Source organism: Eriocheir sinensis, chromosome 54, assembly GCF_024679095.1.
Source record: "Eriocheir sinensis breed Jianghai 21 chromosome 54, ASM2467909v1, whole genome shotgun sequence".
Lineage (NCBI taxonomy): Eukaryota > Metazoa > Arthropoda > Malacostraca > Decapoda > Varunidae > Eriocheir > Eriocheir sinensis.
Genome location: NC_066562.1, coordinates 11,056,224 through 11,079,274, shown reverse-complemented (window position 1 = coordinate 11,079,274; position 23,051 = coordinate 11,056,224). Strand labels below are relative to the sequence as shown.

Sequence of the window (23,051 nt, the reverse complement as noted above, 5' to 3'; positions counted from 1 at the left end):
AAATTACAATACCGATGCCACAAGGGAGAGAAGATGTGCGTCCCTCCCCTTCAGAAAGTCAGACACCACAGTTACCTACAAAATCATTAACAAATACACAAATAAATAAATAAATTACAATATAGATGCCACAAGGGAGAGAAGATGTGCGTCCCTCCCCTTCAGAAAGTCAAACACCACAGTTACCTACAAAATCATTAACAAATACACAAATAAATAAATAAATTACAATACAGATGCCACAAGGGAGAAGATGTGCGTCCCTCCCCTTCAGAAAGTCAGACACCACCAGTCACCTCACGCAAGTATCAAGAACAAAACACGTCACTTCAAGACAATTTTTATTTACCAAAAAGATGTTCCCACAACTAGTACTCAAGGATTACAAAAGGGAGACGGGTTGGTCACCTCGGCGGGAGGCCCCCCACACCCACACCCAGTTTTCTTCCAAGGTAAAAAAGTGAAAAGAAACTCTATTACATGGGGCTTCCTCAAACAGCCTGGAGTGAAGGGGTGTGTGTCTGTGTGGCTAGGGTCTGTGTGGAGGCTGTGTGTATGCCAACTGTACATTTTCCTGGTTGCTTGGTGGTTATTTTGTGGTTAAGCAAGAATGTATGGTTGTATTAGCTTATGTATAGAATGCCAACTCATTGTCTTAGTGCGTATAGCGTAGAGGTTGTGAATGGTATGCAAACTGTTCACTGTCCTGGTTGCTTGGTGGTTTTTGTGGTTAAAGCAAGAATGTATGGTTGTATTAGCTTATGTATACAATGCCTACTCATTGTCTTCGTGCGTATAGCGTAGAGGTTGTGAATGGTATGCCAACTGTTCACTGTCCTGGTTGCTTGTTGGTTATTTTGTGGTTAAGCAATATGTATGGTTGTATTTGCTTGTATATGTAAAGAACACCAACTCATTTCCTTTAGTCTTGTGATAGTTAAGCAATGGTGCGTACAGCAGAGAGGTTGTGAATGGTACGCCAACTTTTAATTTTCCTGGTTTGCTTGATGGTTCTTTGTGGTTGTTTAAGGAAGTATATGTATGGTTGTATATATGTATAGCACACCAACTTATTTTCCTAGACTTGTGATAGTTAAGCAAGTGTGGAGGCTGTGAATGGTATGCCAACTATCCATTTCCTGGTTGCTTGTTTTTTGTGGTTGTTTAAGCAAGTATACATATGGTTGTATATATGTATAGCACACCAACTTATTTTCCTAGACTTGTGACAGTTAAGCAAAAGTGTGGAGGCTGTGAATGGTATGCCAACTATCCATTTTCCTGGTCTTGCTTTAAATGTATATATGTATAGTACTAAGCAAGTGTATGTATGATCATGTATACCATCTCTTCAACTAGTCTTGGGATAGTTAAGGAAATGGTATGTATGGGTATGTAGACTATGTATGGTATGGCATCTCTCTTCTTAATCTTGCTGTTTCATGTATACTGTAGGAGTTGAAGATATGTATGATTGTGTTATGTATAGTTTCATGTATAATAATTTAAGCAAAGGTATGTATGGTATGGTATCTCTTCTTGACCTTGGTGTTTCATGTATACTGTAAGAGTTGAGGACATGTATGATTGTATGTTATGTATAGTTTCATGTATAATAGTTAATGCAAAGGTATGTATGGGTATGTATAGACTATGTATGGTATGGTATCTCTTTTTGACCTTCCTGTTTCATGTATACTGTAAGAGTTGAGGATATGTATGGCTGTATGGTATGTATAATTTAGTGTATACAGTAATTAAACAAAGGTATGTATGGTATGGTATCTCTTAGTATACTCTTTGATCTTGCTGTTAACTGTATGGTAGTGCAAAAGTATGTATGGTATGTATAGGTTGACATATAGTAGACACCTCGTTTTCTATGTGTTTTCTATTTCCTTGTTACTTTTCAAGCGGGTACTTTGCTGTTCTTTAAGCCTATGGTGAGTGTTCCTACTTTCCTTATTTCCATTATTCTGCAAAGTGATGCAATACTTAAAGAAAAGGCATTGCAAGTTCCTCTTCTATAACAACTTGCCTATTGAAATTAACAAGTGTATCTTACTGTACTGTTTATTTCCAAGTTGTTTTCTATTTCTCTCTTTCAAGCGCAGGACTCACAGGACACAAGATTTTTACCCGAAAGAAAAAGACGATTGCATTTGTTACGTACTTAAAAAAATGACATTGCAAGTTGTTCCTCCATAACAACTTGTCTATTGAAATTAACAAATGTATCTTAGTCTGTTTATTTTCAAGTTATTTTCTTTCTTTCCTCTCAAGTGCAGGACTCACAAGACATGAGATTTTTACCACAAAGACAAAACAGAAAAGATGAGTTTGTTAAGACTTAAAAAATATGGCATTGCAAGTTGTTCCTCCATAACAACTTGTCTATTGAAATTAACAAGTGTATCTTACTCTGTTTATTTTCAAGTTATTTTCTATTTTTCCTTTCAAGCGCAGGACTCACAATACACACGACTTATCACAATGAAAAAAGGAAAATAAAAAGCTTACGTTTGTTACAATTCTTACGGTAATCTTACTTTCAATGGCCTGTTTTGGGGTTGTAAACAAACATACAAACACACACAGACACACGCACATTGTACACATACGCACATACGGTATACATACATCTGTACATACAAGCAGGAGTAAGAAATGAAGCAAAAATTCATGCAGAAACATACACGTACATACACACGTACACACACTGTCATACGTTTTAGAAAATGCCAAAATAGTTTGTGGAAAGCAATATATATTCATGAGATAGAGAGATAGAGAGAGAGAGAGAGAGAGAAAGTATATCTGGTGCAACAAGCAAAATCTTATAAGACAATTAAACCACTTTTGCCTCCCTTCAATAATAAAATAATAATAATAATAATAATAATAATAATAATAATAATAATAATAATAATAATAATAAGAAGAAGAAGAAGAAGAAGAAGAAGAAGAATAGTAACTACTTATGCAACCAACTACATATGTTAGGAAATGTGTATGCGTGTATGTGCGTGTGTGTGCGCGTACATGTGTGTGTGTAAAAATATGATAAAGAAAAAAAAAGGTAAGGAAAAAAAAAAGATAAACGATAAACAAAACAATAAAGTGATGTAGAAATATAATTAACGATATGTATGTTAAGCAAAGAGCGAGAGATAGATAGATAGATAGAGAGAAAGGGTATGGTCGGGGCCTCAATATCGGGCTTATAATGCAGATCGAGTGGCAGCAGCAGTGTTAGCAGCAGCATTTGTTGTAGTAGTTGTAGTAGTAGTTGTAGCAGTAGTAGTCTTAGTGGTAGTTGTAGTAGTAGTAGTAGTAGTAGTATAGTTGTAGTGGTAGTAGTAGAAGTCGCAGGGAGGCTGTGAGGACTGTGCTGTGAGGGAGAGAAAAGAAGAATTAGTTCGTCACGTTACAGTGGAATAAAATGTTACAAGGAAATAGAAAAGGAAAAGTCAGCTTAATCTTTATCTAGTTTGTTTATTTACCATTTTTCTTTAGTCTCTGGGTAAACATTTATCTAGTTTCTTTTGCTTATTTGGTCAACAGGTCAAGAGAAAAGAAGAATTAGTTCATCACCTTACAGTGGAATAAAATGCAAAGAGTAAATAGATAAGAAAAAGTCAGGTTAATCTTTATCTAGTTTGTTTATTTATCATTTTTCTTTAGTCTCTGGGTAAACATTTATCTAGTTTCTTTTGCTTATTTGGTCAACAGGTCAAGAGAAAAGAAGAATTAGTTCATCACCTTACAGTGGAATAAAATGCTAAGAGTAAATAGATAAGAAAAAGTCAGGTAAATCTTTATCTAGTTTGTTTATTTACCATTTTTCTTTAGTCTCTGGGTAAACATTTATCTAGTTTCTTTTGCTTATTTGGTCAACAGGTCAAGAGAAAAGAAGAATTAGTTTGTCACGTTACAGTGGAATAAAATGCAAAGAGTAAATAGATAAGAAAAAGTCAGGTAAATCTTTATCTACTTTGTTTATTTACCATTTTTCTTTAGTCTCTGGGTAAACATTTATCTAGTTTCTTTTGCTTATTTGGTCAACAGGTCAAAAGAAGAATTAGTTCATCACCTTACAGTGGAATAAAATGCAAAGAGTAAATAGATAAGAAATAGTCAGCTTAATCTTTATCTACTTTGTTTATTTACCATTTTTTTAGTCTCTAGGTAAACATTTATCTACAATTTCTTTTGCTTATTTGGTCAAGAGAAAGACGATGGCAGCAGGGATGGAGTGCATACAAGGGTTGTGTATTTGAATATCAATACTTGAAATTCCAACAAATACGAATACGAATTTGAATACACTGAAATGGTCTTAACTCAAATACATTCTTGAATACTTTTTATTGATAATACACTCGTCCCTCAAATAGTGTGGTTTCCAGTAGTTCAGTTTTGGTTTTATGTGTATTTTCTAAGAAGATTTTATAGGATTTTCAAATTTCTCAACGAGCAGGAAATTTAAAAATCCTAAAAGATCTTCTGTGACAATCCGTAGAAAACCAAAACTGAACAATTGGAAACCGTACTATTTGAGGGACGACTGTACTTCTTGATGTTACTGGGTCAAGCATTGTTCTAAAGTTAAATAACAGTAAAATAAGCTCATGAACCAGTACTGTACACAATGATTTCACGTCCGCCCAGCAGGAGGCCGGAGTTGTGAGGAACAGCGCCTGGTATTTCTGATAATATATTTTGAAGTATTCCTCAGATTATTCGCAGAACACAAATACTTTTCCCTTGCGTTCGAATATGGATGAAAATACTTTGATTTCTATTAACATTTATTTGAATCCGAATACGAAAACTCCCTCCCTGGATGGCACGGCACTCACCACAAATCCTGAGTGGTATAGGCAGGGGGGTCTAATCCTCCTCCTCCTCTTCTGATTCCTCGGACTCTGCAGGGAGACAACACAAGGAGGAAGTTAGAAAAGATGTAAACAAAGACAGAAGTGAAGTGGGAAGAGAGAGAGAGAGAACACAAGAATTCAAACTAAAAATACACAAATAATAAAAACAAAATTAATTACTCTCCCCCTTGGCAAAATAAAAGGAGGAGGAAGAAAAGGTTAAAAGAAGAAGCAAATAAACAGTAATATAGATAAGGATAATTGTTACCTTACGAGTTAGTGAACAAAAAGATGAGTTCCTCCTTTTTGCAATATACTTCCTCTTTCCCTTCCCTTGGTAATAAGTCACCTCCTCCTCCTCCTCCTGTCTCTTCTTCCACCCCTCCAACTCTGTACTAATTCACATCTTCCTCCTCTTTTTCTTCCTTCCTCCCTTCTCTCTCCTTCCTCTTTCCTCCTCCCTTCTCAAATAGTTTTCTCTCACCTCCTTCCTCTTTCCTTCTTCCTTCCTCCCTTCTCAAATAGTTCCTCTCATCTCCACTCTCCTTCCTCTACCCCTCCCCTTTCCTCCTTCCTTCCTCCCTTCTCCAATGGTTTTCTCTCACCTCCTTCTCTCTTTCCTTCCTCCAACCCTCGATTTCTTTCCCATTTTCACACTCTTCATTATATCCTCTGACACACCCTTCTCTCCTTTTTACTAATTTCTCTCTCGCTCTCTTCTTTCCTCTTCTCCCTTGTCCCTCTATCTCTTAATTATATAACTTAACATACCCTTCTTTCTTTCCCTCCCTCCCTCATTCCTTTCTTCTTTCCTCCTCTTCCTTGTCCCTCCATCTCTTCATTATATAACTCAACATACCCTTCTCTTCACCTAATACACTCCTTTCCTCTCCACTCCTCTCACTAATCCACTTCTCCTCTTTCCTCCACATGCATTCCTCTTCTTCCCTCCCTTCTCCTCCTCCTCCTGCACACTCACCCTCCTCGGCATTGTTGAGCCACTCGACAAACTTCTTGAGCTGGTCGAGGAAGATGGACTTGCCCTTTGTAGCGTGACCGTCCTTGTACCACTTCAGAATGACCTCCTCCGACAGAACCTCCGCTGCGGGGGGAAGAGGAGTTAGTTAAGGGGCGTACTGGAGTGGATGTGGAAGAGGGAAGATGTGGTTAGAAAGGGTGGAGAGAATAAATGTGGTTCAGTGGAGGTTTCTGGGTGGTATGGGCAAGTCTTTACAAGCAATAATGTGGTTGATTATTTTTTTATGCCATTTTACAGGACATGGTTGGTACATCAATGGGTGGATAGATGGATGGGAAGGTGAGGTGATACTGGATAGATAAACAGGTGGGAAGGGAAAGCATACTCATGGATAGACATATGGAGAGGTGGAGAGCTAAGAGGATAGAGAAGGAAGGTGAGGAAAAGGACGAGACAGAGAAGAGGAGGAGGAAAATATGTATGTTCCGTGGGACGACATTTTGATAGGTAGATAGAAGGAAAGAGAGAATGATAGGTAGAGGGTGCAAAGGTGAGTAGATAATGAAGTAATTAAAAGGTAGTGGTGGTGGTTGTGAATTATGGTGATGTGTGGAGTCTAATTATGGTTTTGTAAGAAGAGTAATTAAAACACACACACACACACACACACACACACACACACACACACACACACACACCTTCTATAAAACACTCATTAGAACACACGCCAAAGAATAAATAAATAAATAAAACTACATATCCAAAAGAAAAACAACTTACAAAATAAATGAAAAAATTGTAACCCTAATCCTATCTTATCAATCTTATTTATTTTCTCTCTCTCTCTCTTCCTCTCTCCCTCCCTTCCTCTTCCCCTTCACTCCTAAACTTAACCTACCCCTTACACACATACCTCTTAATCATCCCTCCCCTTCTTAATCCCTTACAGAAACACCCCTAACACTCACATCTATAGAAGGGAACCACAATCATTTTAACCTCCCCTACACACATACCTCCTAACCATCCCTTCCACAAACACCCTCTACATTCACATCTACCCCTACACAAACACCACTCCACTCACATCTATAGAAGAGAACCACAATCATTTTAACCTCCCCCTACACACATACCTACACCATCCCTTCCACTATTAACCACCCCCACACACACCTTTTAGCCATCCCCTCCCCCTCTTCACCCCTACACAAACACCCCTCCACTCACATCCATAGAAGAGAACCTATAGAAGGGGATCAATCATTTTAACCTCCCCCTACACATACTCTTAACCATCCCTTCTTAACCACCCTCACACACACCTTTTAGCCATCCCCTCCCCCTCTTCACCCCTACACAAACACCCCTCCACTCACATCTATAGAAGAGGACCACAATCTTCTGGAACACCTTCATGAAGTTCATATTGTCATAGCAGAACTCTTGCACCTTCACCAGCAGGGTCAGCTCGGCGCGATCACTCTGGGTATTGGCGGCAAAGAGTGGCGCATACACTCGCAGGTGCTTGAGGGCCTGGTCTGCTACGAGCTCCTCCTTCTTGTTCCACTCCACGGCCTCCATCACGCTGCTCCAGATCTATAAGGGATGATACCACTGAATAAGCTTGGATCCTACTGTATATATTTGTTCAAGGGTTCTGATTCTAAGATGATGATGGGAAACACTCCACTATCCACCACAGAGGCAGAGAAAGACCTGGGAGTGTATGTTACCAGGCTACCAGTGAAGGGATATCCAGCACACCAATACCACATGGGAAACACTCCACTATCCACCACAGAGGCAGAGAAAGACCTGGGAGTGTATGTTACCAGGCTACCAGTGAAGGGATATCCAGCACACCAATACCACAATGGAAACACTCCACTATCCACCCCAGAGGCAGAGAAAGACCTGGGAGTGTATGTTACCAGGCTACCAGTGAAGGGATATCCAGCACACCAATACCACATGGGAAACACTCCACTATCCACCACAGAGGCAGAGAAAGACCTGGGAGTGTATGTTACCAGGCTACCAGTGAAGGGATATCCAGCACACCAATACCACATGGGAAACACTCCACTATCCACCACAGAGGCAGAGAAAGACCTGGGAGTGTATGTTACCAAGCTGCCAGTGAAGGGATATCCAGCACACCAATACCACATGGGAAACACTCCACTATCCACCACAGAGGCAGAGAAAGACCTGGGAGTGCACGTTACCAGGCTACCAGTGAGGGCAAAATCCGTGCCAACCGCAGTGGACAGGTTAATCATCGCAGTCATTCAACGCTGCAAGAAGCTCCCTGTAGAAGTAGCAAGAGCCATGTTTACGCTACTTACCGAGGACACAATCTGGGGTTCCTGAATGTTGTTCTTCTTGGCGATCTCCTGCACCCCAACCGTGATGTCGCGCACGCTGGCCCCCTCGTTAACCTGCTGCGTTAGGTAAATCTGCAGCTCCTTCAGGCTTGTCTCCTTCTCCTATAGGGTGCGGAAAGGGGTGTGGGTGTTAGGAGGGATGTGTGACGGGGGTGAGGTGTGGGGTGTTGTTTGGAAGGGTCATTTTTTGTTTTGATTTTATGAGACAATTTGGTATAATTTTCCTCCTACTTCTCCTATTAACGCTTTCCTTTCTTCCTCTGTCTTCTATGCTGATATTTTCTTCTTTTACTTTATTTCCATCACTTAAGGTACATAGGGTCGTATTAAAAAACATTTCGTCGCCCAGGAACAACTATCTGACAAGGATTAGTTTTATGACCCTGGTGGTAGTTTGACCCTTCCTCTGTACCATGAACCTGAAGAAACACTCTTTAGAATCATCCTGACCCCCTCTTTGACCTTTAGAAATAACTGATGTGAGAAGCGAGTGTCTTTTAATACCGACTATAGTTTCTTCCTCCTCCTCCTCCTCCTCCTCGTACACTATATAATCTCTTCTCTTTCTTTTCCTTTTTCTTATCTTAATTCTCTTCCTCCTCCATTTCTTATGCTAAATGTTTTCTAACTAACACATTCACATCCTCCTCCTCCCCTCCTCTTCCCCGTACTCACCAGGTTCCTGTGAATGCCCAAAATCTCCGCCAGGCCCTTCTGCTGGAATAGGTTCTTGAAATTCTCGTCCGTGCGCTTGTTGGCCTGAAGCAGCTCCATTAGACGCGAGTCCATGCCAGCCTTACGCAGCAGCGACCGAACCGTGTTGATGTCGCGCAGGTTCTTGGCAGTCAGCAAGACCTATGGGGCGGGGAGAGATGGGTGTGTGAGAGGGGGAAGGTGTGTGTGTGTGTGTGTGTGTATATGGGTGGATAGGTGTGATAGATATAGTGGGCGGGAAGAAAGGGGTGGAAAGGGTGGTGTAGATAGTGTGGGTGATGGTGAAAAAGGGTGTGTGTGAGGAAGGGGGTGAAAAAGAGAGGGGTAGATGGTGTGTGTGTGTGGATAGGTGTGACAGAAAAAGGGGATGCAAGAGAGGGGTGTTCTGAAGTGAAACAGTCAACTCAACCCCAAATTCAACCCCAAACTCAACCAAACCTACCCAGACCAAAGACCGAAGTACCAGAAAAGTATGGAAAGTTTCGTTTAGTCGGCGCAACATCTGTGGTCATATGCCGGAGAGACAAGACGGGAAGGAATTATAGGAGAAGGGAACAGATCCCAGGAGACGGGACACAACCCCCGATTAAAACCTGGTACCCATTCACTGCTGGGTGGACAGGGGCGTAGGGTATCAGAAAAGCCGCCCAAATTTTTCCACTCCACCCGGGAATCGAACCCGGGCTCTCTCGGTTGTGAGCCGAGTGTGCTAACCACTGCACCACGAAGCCCCCGGGGTGTTCTGAAGTGAAAGGGTCAACTCAACCCTAAATTCAACCAAACCTAACATACCAAAGTACCACCAACATGTTCAGCCTTCTATCATCATGGTGTGGAATGAAGGTCAGCTTGTATGAAAGGTAAGGGAAGAATTTAAAGGTCTGTGTTCTCACCTCGCACAGGAAGTCCGCGGCGAGTCCATCCTTGACAAGATGGTCCTGGAGCAGTGTGGCCAGCACCTTGGGGTCCAGCAGGGAGTCACTGGTCCACATGGCAACGCAGCGGGCCAGCCTCACGCGGTCACCTTCACGGAAACCCTTCAGGTAAACCAACACCTGCGGGATGGGAAGGGAGAGTGAGGTGAGGGAGAAAGGGAGATTAGGTGTTGAGGGAGAAAGGAATAATTCACCCTAAGTAATATATCCACCCTGCGTCACCTCGCCTGCCAACCTTATTGATTTCAGAGGTAAATCTACACCCATATTTTAAGAACACCCAACATAACTACACCTATAGGAATTACAAGCAAAGAAAAGACACCCACATTTAACCCCTTGACTGTGGATTTCCTACCAGAAGACCTCACCAAGCTACAGGAGTGGAGCAAAAAGTGGCTGCTACAATTCAATGAAGAAAAATGTAAAGTCCTGCACCTTAGGAGGGGATATCCAGTACACCAATACCACATGGGAAACACTCCACTATCCACCACAGAGGCAGGGAAAGACCTGGGATTGTATGTTACCAGGCTACCAGTGAAGGGATATCCAGCAGACCAATACCACATGGGAAACACTCCACTATCCACCACAGAGGCAGAGAAAGACCTGGGAGTGTATGTTACCAGGCTACCAGTGAAGGGATATCCAGCACACCAATACCACATGGGAAACACTCCACTATCCACCACATAGGCAGAGAAAGACCTGGGATTGTATGTTACCAGGCTACCAGTGAAGGCAAAATCCGTGCCATTTGTAGCGGACGGGTTAAGCGTGCGACCCTTATTAATTACACCCCAGAGAAGTCCGCCCACCTTCTTCATTTCTTCGTAGAACATCTTCTCGAGGTACTTGTAGCGCCGCATCAGCCGGGTGAACACGGTGGCGTACCCGCGCAGGGTCTCGTAGCTGTCATCCGGCGAACCAAAGATGCACATGTCAGTGCGAACCGGCCCGCTGTCGATGCCATCCTCGGAGATGCCACCACCCGGGGCTGTGGGAGGGAAGGGAGGATTAGATGGTCATTGGAGTGGAGGGATTATGAGGGGGAGGGTGTAACAAGAGGAGGAGGAAGGGAAGATCAGTAACAGGAGAAAGGGTTTGGAGGGAAGGGAAAAATAGTTAAGGTCAGGTGGTGAGAGGGAGGAGGTTAACCTGGTAGCTGTGTGGATCATGTTTCTTAAAAGGCTCCTCTAAGCGAATTTATGAGAAAAAATCATCACTCACGCAAACCATTACATGTATCAACGCATTTGTGACTCAGTTTATGTATCCTCTATTTTGTGTGGTTCATGTCAATGCAGGAATCTGGCCCGTCGCTGGTATGCGGTAAAGCCACAAATTTGTCCCGTCGCTGCTACCGGGTTAACAAGGAAGAAGGGTACTCACAGAGGATGCCACCAGCTAACAAAAGGATGAGGAAGGAAAGATTTATAACAGGAGAAAGGGTTTGATGGGCAGGGAAATAGTGTTAAGTGTTGAGAGGGAGGAACTTGACAAGGAGAGGGAAGGGCACTCACAGAGGATGACACCAGCTAAGAAAAGGATGAGAAAGGAAAGAATTTTAACAGGAGAAAGGGTTGGGAGGGAAGGGAAATAGTGTTCAAAAGGAGGAGGAAGGAAAGATTTATAACAGGAGAAAGGGTTGGAAGGGAAGGGAAATAGTGTTCAAAAGGAGGAGGAAGGAAAGATTTATAACAGGGGAAAGGGTTTGAAGGGAAGGGAAATAGTGTTCAAAAGGAGGAGGAAGGAAAGATTTATAACAGGAGAAAGGGTTTGAAGGGAAGGGAAATAGTGTTCAAAAGGAGGAGGAAGGAAAGATTTATAACAGGAGAAAGGGTTTGAAGGGAAGGGAAATAGTGTTCAAAAGGAGGAGGAAGGAAAGATTTATAACAGGAGAAAGGGTTTGAAGGGAAGGGAAATAGTGTCAAGTGTTGAGAGGGAGGAACTTGACAGGGAGAGGGAAGGGTACTCACTGAGGATGCCGCCAGCTATAAGGATATCAAAGAGAGTTTCGCCGTAGGTTCGGTACTTGAGCTTAGAGCCCGCCTGGTCCAAATATTTGTTAACAGCTTCTAGATCTGTGCCTGCTTCTGAGAGACCCTGCGGAGAGAGGAAACAGGTAAATAACATAAATAAGCAGCGATCAGAACATGCAGGTGGGAAGGGAAAAAGGAATTAGGTATTTGAATTGACTTTTATGAATGAGTATATCCAATGTAGCTTGTCTTGAGGAAATAAATAAAATAAACAGTGATTAGTGAAAAGTGTAATGGGGGAAAAATGTATAGTTCACTTGTAAATGTTAATCTATCAGACGTGAGCTGGGGGATAAGAGGAAATTTTTACTTTAAATTTCTCGTTTTTCTTTCCTTTTTTTTTTTCTCCCCTTGAACAAAACGTACAAGCATAATCTCACCCCCTAACACACACACACACACACACACACACACACACACACAGTAAGACCCCCTCAGACACACACACACACCTTTAATTTCTCTTTTTCTTTCCTTTTCTTTCTTTTTTCTCCCATTGAATAAAAAGTACCATCACAATCTCACTCTCCTAACACACACACACACACACACACACACACACACACACACACACACTCACTAAGACCCCCTCAGACACACACACTTTCAATTTCTTTTTCTTTCCTCCACTTGAACAAAAAAGTACCATCACAACCTCACCCCCCTAACAAACACACACACATACACACACACACACGCACAACCTCCTCCCAGCCCCCCTTAACACCCCCTCCCTCACTCACCAGCAAAATGGCATCACGAAACCCCACAGGGTCGTATTTGGCTTTCTCATCTCTCTTCCGAGTCTTGATTCGCTGCCCCTGGAGCGTCGGTTTTTCTGCTTTAGTCGTCATACAACAGACAACTGGGGCGGTCACGGGGGGGAGCAGGACCAGGGGTAGTAGTAGTAGTAGTAGTAGTAGTAGTAGTAGTAGTGATGGAGGCAGGGAGGGAGAGAAGATTAGTTAGTTTGTTTATATATTTTTGCTTTTTTTTTAATTTTATCTCACTCATGCATCCACACACACACACACTAATGCATGCTGGAAAAAGTGTTATAAGTAGTAGTAGTAGTAGTGATGGAAGCAGAGAGAGGAAAGTTTCTCTGTTCATATATATTTTTGTTTTTTTCCTTTTTATCTTACTCACACACACACACACACAGTAATGCATGCTGGAAAAAGTATTAAAAGCAGTGGTAGTAAGTAAAGGAGGAGGAGGAGGAAGAGAAAGAGAGATAAGAAGATATATTATTTATTTATATGTATTGTAATCTTGTTTTGATTCATGCATGTACCCAGAAGAGGAGAAGAAGGAGGAGGAGGAGGAGGAGGAGGAGATGACAATGAAGGAAGATAGGAGAGAAGAGGAAAAAAAGCTATTCTGGTCAATATTGTTTACATTTACACACAAGCTGACACACACATTAAAAAACATAATAAAACACATGGAAGGATGAAGGAGATGCAGAGAGAGAGAAAGGTAAACAAACAAAGTCCTCCATATGCTTGCTTCAAACACACACACACACACACATTAACACACAATACCAGCATGTTTATAACCTGTCTCGCTTGAACTGGTATGCTTCAATGCTGCTTGACTGTCACACACACACACACACACACACACACATGACTGTCCTTTAAAGAGTCTGTCAGTATACATGTAAACTAGAATGTGAATGAGTTGAAATTTCCTTACAATAAACACACACACACACATACACAAACACACACATAGACACGCACACCCGTATACATGTGTGCGACTTTCTACTGCAATAAAAACAAACATAAGTGAATTAAATAAGGACAATAGCAAATGATACATAAAAACATCACCATCACCAACACACTCCAACACAAAGCAAGCGACGGCAACACACGCAGGCAAGCAACTCAAACCCAACCAAGTGGACTTACGGTGGAAAGCAACCCACAAAAAACGACAATAATAATAATAATAATAAAAATAATAAAAGTCTCGGGAATGAATTAAAATGTTGTGGCACCAAACGAACCTTCAAAACCCCAAACAAAACCATACGATAAATGATACAAAGGGGGGTGGGGGGGGAACACACACACACACAAACACAAGATAGTATTATGTAAGAGTGCAAAAAATGATTCTACACACACAAAAAAAATAACAATACAATGCAGAAAGAAAAACAAACACATGATCCTGTTACGTACACACAAAATAAACCCATACGCACACAATTCTATACGCACACACAAAAAAAAAAAATAAACACATGATCCCATTACGTACACACAAAATAATCCCATACGCACACAATTCTATACGCACACAAAAAAAAAATAATAATAAGTTCAACGATAATACAATAAGGAAAGAAACACATATACAAGATACCATTACGTACACACAAAATAATTCTACACATACACACACATACGTACACACACAACCCAGATATCTACATATACAGAAGAACGTCTACACAGAGAGAGGGAAGATGAATAACACATACAACATATATTCACCTACATGGAAACACACACACACACACACACACACACACACTGATGATTCTAAAATGACTTAAAATTGTGTAAGAAATTGATATGCACATTCACCCACACGGACACTAATGATTCTGAATGACTTTAAATTTGAGAACGTAAGAGATTGATACAACATACATTCGCCCACATGGAGACACACATACACACACACACATTGATGATTCTGAATGACTTAAAATTTGAGAACATAAGAAATTGATACAACATACATTCACCTACATGGAAACACATATACACACACCCACACACTGATGATTCTAAAATGACTTAAAATTGCAGAACTTAAGAATTCTATGGAAATAAATCAGATAAATGAATATAAGGCTTTAAGTGCGTACGTATTTAAGCAACAGGCATGAATGGAACCAACCCAGGGAAGGAAAAATCAATAAGGATGTGAATTTTAATGATGGGAATAAGTTTGTAGGAAAAGAGCATTGAGGGCATAAATAAATGAAGAAATAAAGATAAATTAATTATATACACACAGGAAACAGAAGAAAAAGATTATGATATGAAAATGAAGGGAAAAATAAGTTCAATAGAGGAAGAAAATCATCAAATACAATAGTTAAAGAAAAATCAAAATACATTAGTTAGTGATAAAAAATGAGGGTTTTGAGAGAGAGAGAGAGAGAGAGAGAGAGAGAGAGAGAGAGAGAGAAGGGGTGGATCATCTTACAACCCTCATGTTAAACCTTTCTCATGTCTTTACAAATCATCTAACTCATTTCTTTCACCTCTTCATACACACACACACACACTCTCTCTCTCTCTCTCTCTCTCCTCACTTCACCTGTAGCCTAATCACTTCTTTGGGTCCTGTGTTTCATTCACAATCAACTCCGTCATGTCTTTACAATCCATCTAACTCACTTCTTTCAACTCTTCAAACACTCACTGCCTCCTACACTCTCTCTAGTCACTTCACTCTTAGCTTACTCACTTCTATGGATCTTGCTTTTTGTTCACAATCAACTCTGTCATGTCTTAAGAATTGATCTAACTCATTTCTTTCATCTCTTCATAAACTCTCTCTCTCTCTCTCTCTCTCTCTCTCTCTCTCTCTCTCTCTCTCTCTCTCTCAGTTCATTTGTAGCCTAATCACTTCTATGGGTCCTGTGTTTCGTCCACAATCAACTTCACATTTCCTCACAATCGCCTCCTTCACTTCTCTCATCTCTTTCACCCATGGGTGTAAATATGTACTATAGCCTGTTCACGAGTCTGCCCCAAGCTGACAACATAAACCTAGGCGTGTTCGTAAGCACAGTGCGGATTATCAGAAAGTGTTGCGTGAGATAAACACAAACAGAGGTTAAAGAAAACTTGGAAGCCATAGCAATAACCAATCAGCACTCGGCTTGCAAACACACGCTTAGGTTTGTTGTCAGCTTGGGTCGGACTTAAGTGAACAGACTATAGTATGACCAAGGTGTATTTTGCTAGTCCGTTCATCCATGCTCTTAAGATTAACGCCCACTATATAACCTATTTACGGATATTAACTTTGCTAGTCGTGAAAACCTAGTCTTGTAGCTACTCCCGAAACCCTTGCTATAATCTGCCTCTGTGTGTGTGAACTACTACAACTACTACTGTTACTACTACTACTGCTGCCCACTTGTCATCCATTCCAGTGTCTTTCATCCGCTACTTCCACTTCTCTCTCAACCATCTTCACATCCACCTGCAATCTGTTACCGCTATCTACTTCAACAACTACTCTCTTCCACACCTGTTAATCCCAAATACTTCTACCACTTCCCTCCACATCCGTCCACTTCCACACCCGCTAACTGCACCTACAACTCCCATCTTCCACACCTGCTCACCAAACCACATTTACGCCCTTTGCCCACACCTGCTCAAACCCACTTACTGCTACTACTACAACCCTGCCCACACCTGCTGACTCCTACTGCTACCCCTGCCTCCCTCCCACACCCACGCTCGCCCACACCTGTTCACACACCTTTGCCCTGTTGGTTGGTGGCAGGGGCGGGAGATGAGGGCCCCCCCGTCTGTGTGGTTGCCCCCGGACTCCTGCCATCCCCTCCTGACATGCTCCCTTACACTGCCTCACTCACTCGCCTCTGAAAACCAATGGTAACTCTCCTATCTGGCAGGACAAAGCGAATCATGTAAGCGAATGGAAAGGCATGAGTGGGGAAGGCAAATCATGTAAGCGAATGGGAAGGCATGAGCGCGATCACCTTTGTTTTTTTTTTTCAACCTTTTCGCTCATATAAAATTAACAAAAAATAGTGGATTCCTTTTCGGTACTCATGGACACAATCTTGGGCGGGATTCCCACCATTCCGTTTTCATGGATCCGTCAACCGTCAGTGACGTCATCAACGGAGCCCGGGCCCTGCGCGGAGCCCATCCAGAGATGAGCTCAAGTTAACTTTTGGGTCCATAACAGCAGTTGTGGTGGTGCTAGTCCAGTGATGTTGAATATTCTACATATCATGAAAATATGAAATAGAAGAACTTAGCTACAAAATAACATATACAAGAAGTTGTTGTGGTTAATGCTGTCCTTATGTTTGTCAACAAATGATGAGCGATGGACTGATGGAGTGGATCATCCGTGCCGAGTGGCCGCTGTTTCGCTGACATCATTTTGACGTCATTCACGTCGACAGATCTGTCAAAATGGAATAGTGGGCACCCCGCCTTATTTCCTACTGACAATGTGCTCTTTAAAATTCTGTGAAGCTTTGTAAAGTGAGTAATGTGAGCCAATGGGAAAGACATTAGTGTGATACGATTTTTTTATTTTCTTCTATAAATTGTCAACCTATATTCATGGTCACAATCTTATCTATTACGATTAATGTGAAAACTGTCATGTCTTGGTATAGTATCGGGCAAGTAAAAACAGCTGATTCTTTGTTCCTCGTAAGCCATGGCAATGAAAGATATCAGGCTTGGGATTCTAACATAACGTCAACAAGTCAAAACCATTGCTTCTGATTTGCAAACGACCTGTCAGGGAAACAAAACAAAACAAAAAACTAAATCCTCGCCGAACAGTCCAGTCGAAAAATTAAAAAAACGTAGCCTGCACTTACGAAAACCTTGTCAACTAGCTTAATGCAGAGTGACCCTCCCTGTGACCTCCCTTACCCTTAAATTGGCCCCTTACTATTCTGGCATGTAAGAAAAAAAAATACTGACAAAATAAAACAAAAAACTAATTCTCGCCGTGCCGTCCAGTCGAAAAATTAAAAAAATGTAGTCTGCATTTACGAAAACCTTGTCAATGAATGCAAAGTGACCCTCCTTGTGATCTCCCTTACCCTCAAATTGGCCCCTTATTATTCTAGCATGTAAGAAAAGAAACTGACCTTCCAATTCAGAAACCTTCACCAACTAATAAAAGGTCACTCTTCTCTCTCTAACACTTCCATTACTGCTCATTATTGTCAGGTAAGAAAAAAAAATATTGACGTCTCTCTATAACATTTACATTAGGAGCAGCGAGCAGCGGGCTTTTTTTATTATTGTTTCCTTTTTTTGTGTGCCCTTGAGCTGTCTCCTTTGTTGTAAAATAAAATAAAAATTACCTTCCATTATCTCATTTCTTCTGTGATGTATGAAAAAACATTGACTTCTCTCTATAACATTTACATTACCTTTCACTAACCCATTTCTGCTCAGTCAAATAAGGAAAACAATACAGTAGATCAATGCACAGTTACCCTAAGCTAAATAAATGCATGGTTAAGAGCTAATATATAAAGTCTTCACCATAGACCAATAAGAAAACACATATTTAGGTCCATATTCTGAGACTTATGGGCTTGTACACCCACATTTGGTACAACTTTGGTAGAGGTTGTGTTAGTGGTTTCATGAGGTTGATGTGGGTACGGCGTTGGTAGAGGTTGGTGGTAAGGCTTTGGAAGGGGTTGTTAGTGGTAGAGGTTGTGTAAGTAGTTTCATAAGGTTAGTAAGTTTGACGAGGCTTCTGCACCATGAAAGCAAATAACACACATTAGAACCTGACTTAATATTCTTTGTGGCCTTTGAAAGTACTTGATGTGACAGCCGGAAAGTGCGAGAATATGGCTGAAACATCATTGGAAGTGCACGAAACTAACATTCTTTTTTTTACGGTAATGGAAACGGCTCAGTGGGGAAAAAGGAAACATTAGAACCTGACTTAAAATTCTTTGTGGCCTTTGAAAATACTTGATGTGACAGCCGGAGGTGAGAGAACATGACTAACACATTATCGGAATTATTACGAATTAGACATTTTTTATGGTAATGGAAACAGCTCAGGGGCAAAAAAATAAATAAATAAATGCGTATCACAGCTCTTATTAAAAAAAAGTTAGGGGAGGGGCAAAAAAAGAAAAAGAACAATAATAAAGAAATAAATGCATATCACAGCTCTGATAAAAAAAATTAAGGGGAGGGAAAAAAATATTGAAAAAAATAGAAAAATATGCTTATCACAGCTCCTATAAAAAGTTAAGGAGAGAAGTGGCCATTATTTTGATCCTAATGTTAAGAGTAGGAAGCTGAGGAGGTCTAAGAGTAGGTGAAAATTTGCAAAACACACATTTTTTAAACAGCTCTGCCACGCAACACTACACCGCGATGAAAAACAAAGGGATGCCGCATGAAACTCTGCAACACAGCGAAACTAGCAACACAGGAGCCTTGCACTTTGAAACACACACAAAACTCTTGAAACACACTACCCTTGCACTTTGAAACACACGAAACTCTGCAACACACTACCCTTGCAACACAAACCAGGAACCTTGCACTTCAAAGCACACACATGAAACTCTGCAAAACACTACCCTTGCAACACACTGAAATTGGCTACACAAGGGAAAGGGAGGAAGGGGAAGGGAGGAAAGGAAAGGAGAGGGAGGGAAAGGGAGCGCAGAATAGGGAGGAAGGGAAAGGAAGGAAGGGGAAGGAAAGGAAGGAAGGGGAAGGAAAGGAAGGAAGGGAATGGGAATGGAAGGAAAGGAAGAATAGGGAGGAAGGGAAGAATAGGGAGGAAGGGGAATGAAAGGAAAGGGAGGGAAAGGAAGGAAAGGGAGGGGAAGGTAAGGAAGGGAGGGGAAGGTAAGGAAGGGAGGAAGGGGAAGGTAAGGAAGGGAGGGAAGGGAAAGGTAAGGAAGAAAAGGAAAGGAAAGGGTAGGGAAAGGGAGGGAAAGGAAGACTAGGGCAAGGAAACACACACATCAACACTTGCAACACACTAGGTTAAGAAAACATGACCCCTGCAACACATATTAGCACACGTACGGCGCTAACCATATGCAACACACACACACAAACACATACACACACAGAGGAACAGGTGATGAATGTAAACCAATGTGTGTGTGTGTGTGTGTGTGTGTGTGTGTGTGTGTGTGTGTGTGTGTGTGTGTGTGTGTGTGTGCTGTCTTCCACTTAACCCACCCACACCCACACCCACACACACACACACACAAAGACAGACAAAACAAAGAAAAAAAATGAAGAAAACAAAAACAATAAACGTAATAAAATGTCTCAATAAAACACACACACACACACACGTACACGCACACATACGCACAGGCTATGACTGTAACCTTGACAGAGGGTATATATACACATGACTAGGATGTTGAGATACCCCCCCTAGGCCCCCTCCCTCCCCTTCCCTAGCTGTCACTTTGTAGGTTAGGGGGTCAAGGGAAAGGGAGGAAGGGAGGGAAGAAAGGGAGAAAGGAGAGAAGGGAAAGGGAGAGAAGGGAAAGGGAGAGAAGGGAAAGGGAGAAAAGGGAAAGGAAGGGAAAGGAAAAGGGAGGAACAGGACAGAAGGAAGGGAGAAAGGGAGGAAGGGAAAGCATGGAAGGGTAGGGAGAAAGGGAAAGGGAGGAAGAGGACAGGAGGAATGGAAAGGGAGAAAGGGAAGGGAGTAGAAGAAAGGGAGGGTAGAGAAAAGGGAGAGTAAAAGAAGAAATAGGAGAAAATAAAAGAAAAGGGAGGGAAAGGGAGGATAAGAAAGAAGGGAGAGTATAGAAGAAAGGAAGACTAAAAGAAAAAAAGTAAAAAATGAAAGGGAGAGAAAGGGAGAAGGATGAAAAGGGAGACCAAAGATGAAAAAAAGGGAGAATAAGAAGGGAGATGAAGAAGGGAGGAGGAAAAGTAAGGAATAAAACAGAGGGAGCGAGAGAGAACCTACCCTCATAACACACACACGCACACATGTACGCACACATACTCAGCCATCCCCCCAGTGCATCAGACAGACATTACGACAGTGCGCTCCATAACAATAATAATGATAATCGGACTTCCTCTACATCTTATAACTCCTCACTCGGACTACTCAAAATATTAGGACAAGAAGCAACAGCATAACACCGCCTTGGACCTAATATTCCTTCAGTAATTTAGGATCAAAGTTGAAAATGGGAGTGTAAATTGAGTGTAGCTTATAACGCGTCTAAAGACAATATTATACAGGTGATTCTTATATTCAAGTTTCTAGGTACGTATTTCACATATTGAAGAAAGAACTTTGGTCATCGGGGGAACGACCTACAGTGAAAGGGACAACTATCTGGGCAAGCTTTAGAATAGATGCCCTTATGGAAGACGGCTCCTTTAGCTTGTGTCACCCTATGCCCTACTAATAGGATTTCATCTATGTACTTTTGTTTAAATGAAAAAATAAAATAAAAATAGCCCAAGACCAAGTAACCTAGAGCTGTCGATACAAAGGCCTGGCTGGGGAGAAATCTCAAGCCACCTGTGACATCAAGATCAAGACATTTGCCATTAATCATAAAATAAGAGCGAAAAATTGAATTGAGGAAAATAAGTTGAACGAAGAATCCTTTTGAAACTAGGCCTACCCCTCATGTGTCCTCTCCCTCTGCAGGACTCCCAAAGGATACTCATGACCACAGGGGAAGGACAACACACAAGCAAGCACCAGGGAAGCAGGATAAGCAAATTTAACAGGAAGTTATTTTTCTTTTCTTTTAGTTAAGCCACACGAAAGACCCTCCCCTTAAGTAAATGGTGGGAAACTATAGAAAAAGTAAGAAAACACTGGAAGTAGCTAAGAAAATTATGGGAAAGTAAAGAAAACAAGAAAACACACTGGATTAGGTTAAGAAAATGATGGGAAAGTAAAAAAAAACAAGAAAACACACTGGAAAAGGCTAAGAAAATGATGTTGAAGTAAAGAAACACAAGAAAACACTGGAAAAGGCTAAGAAAATGATGTTGAAGTAAAGAAAAACAAGAAAACACACTGAAAAGGCAAAGTGAAAGGTCAAGGGTGGAAGGGACAAGCACAAATCATATTATTTTCCTGACCCAATTGTCCCCAGTGGAAAAAATGGTGGGAAAATAAATGAAAACTAAGAAAACACTAGGAAAAGCTAAGAAAATGACATAAAAATCAGGAAAAATAAGGAAAATGAGAAAAAGTCGAGTGAAATACTGATATATTTTCCTCTTTTCCTGTTATTAAAGCCCCCCGAAAGCCCCTAATGAAGAAAATGGTGGGAAAATAAATGAAAACTAAGAAAACACTAGGAAAAGCTAAGAAAATGACATAAAAATCTGGAAAAATAAGGAAAATGAGAAAAAGTCGAGTGATAATTATACTGTTATATTTTCCTCTTTTCCTGTTATTAAACCCCCCGAAAGCCCCTAATGAAGAAAATGGTGGGAAAATAAATGAAAACTAAGAAAACACTGGAAAATGCAAAGATAATGGGGTAGAAAACAGGAAAACGAAGGAAAATATGAAAAACCTAAGGAAGGGACAGAAGCGATGGGACCGGGCAAGCACGAATTATATTTTCCTGATTTTCCTGACCCAAAAGTTCCCTAGTGAAGAAAATGGTGGGAAAATAAATGAAAACAAAGAAAACACTGGGAATAGCTAAGAAAATGGCGTAAAAATCAAGAAAATTAAGGAAAATGAGAAAAGGTCGAGCTGGAAAGGACTGGACGAGCGAAATCCTGTTATATTTTCCTCTTTTTTTCCTGATATTTAAGCCTCCCAAAATCCCCTAGTGAAGAAAATGGCGGGATGATAAATGAAAACAAAGAAATCACAGGGAAAAGCTAAGAAAATGGCGTAAAAACAGGAAAATGAGAAAGTCGAGCGGTGGGACAGAATAGACGAGAAAATCCTGTCACATTTTCCTCATTTTTCCTGATTTTCCTACTCCCAAAAGCTCCCTGGTAAAGCAGATGATAGGAAAACAAATAAACGCTACGAAAACACTGGGAAAAGCAAAGGAAATGGTGTAAAAGTCGAGAAAATTAAGAAAAATAAGAAAAAGTCGAGCTGGGATAATGGTCGGGTCCAAATCCTGTCACAATTTCCTCATTTTTTCCGTTATTTAAGGCCCCCCGCGCCGCCCACGCCCCCGTTTTGACCCCCGCGCCCTGCCGTAACGTGTGTCTCATGCACAAACCAAAGAGCCTCAGAATACTTACAAAAACTAAACAAAACTAAAGAAAGAAAACCTGTGTTCACCAGCAGCAGCGAGGAACAACGCGGAAGTGACGTCA

The 23,051-nt window shown here is 41.2% G+C and overlaps 1 protein-coding gene across 8 annotated transcripts; it reads right to left on the bottom strand.

The window, feature by feature from the left end:
• Positions 1–328: 328 nt before the first annotated feature.
• On the bottom strand, positions 329–23,051 carry LOC126983780 (eIF5-mimic protein 2-like). 8 transcript variants are annotated; one of them, XR_007736232.1, is made up of 13 exons: positions 22,977–22,991; positions 16,477–16,623; positions 12,687–12,808; positions 11,881–12,007; positions 10,720–10,898; positions 9,857–10,018; positions 8,925–9,104; positions 8,211–8,351; positions 7,239–7,458; positions 5,860–5,982; positions 4,863–4,928; positions 1,681–3,391; positions 329–1,544 (listed from the first exon to the last, which is right to left on the bottom strand). XR_007736232.1 is itself a non-coding variant. In XM_050836876.1 (12 exons), exons 2-11 carry the CDS (start codon positions 16,565–16,567, stop codon positions 4,894–4,896), a joined length of 1,380 nt encoding a protein of 459 aa, XP_050692833.1. In that variant the 5' UTR covers positions 16,568–16,597; positions 23,017–23,040; the 3' UTR covers positions 329–3,391; positions 4,863–4,893. The 8 variants fall into 8 exon arrangements, 7 of the variants coding, with proteins under 7 accessions (XP_050692833.1, XP_050692832.1, XP_050692831.1 ...); XM_050836876.1 differs by lacking the exon at positions 22,977–22,991 and adding an exon at positions 23,017–23,040 and having other exon boundaries at positions 329–3,391; positions 16,477–16,597; XM_050836875.1 differs by having other exon boundaries at positions 329–3,391; positions 16,477–16,597; positions 22,977–23,031.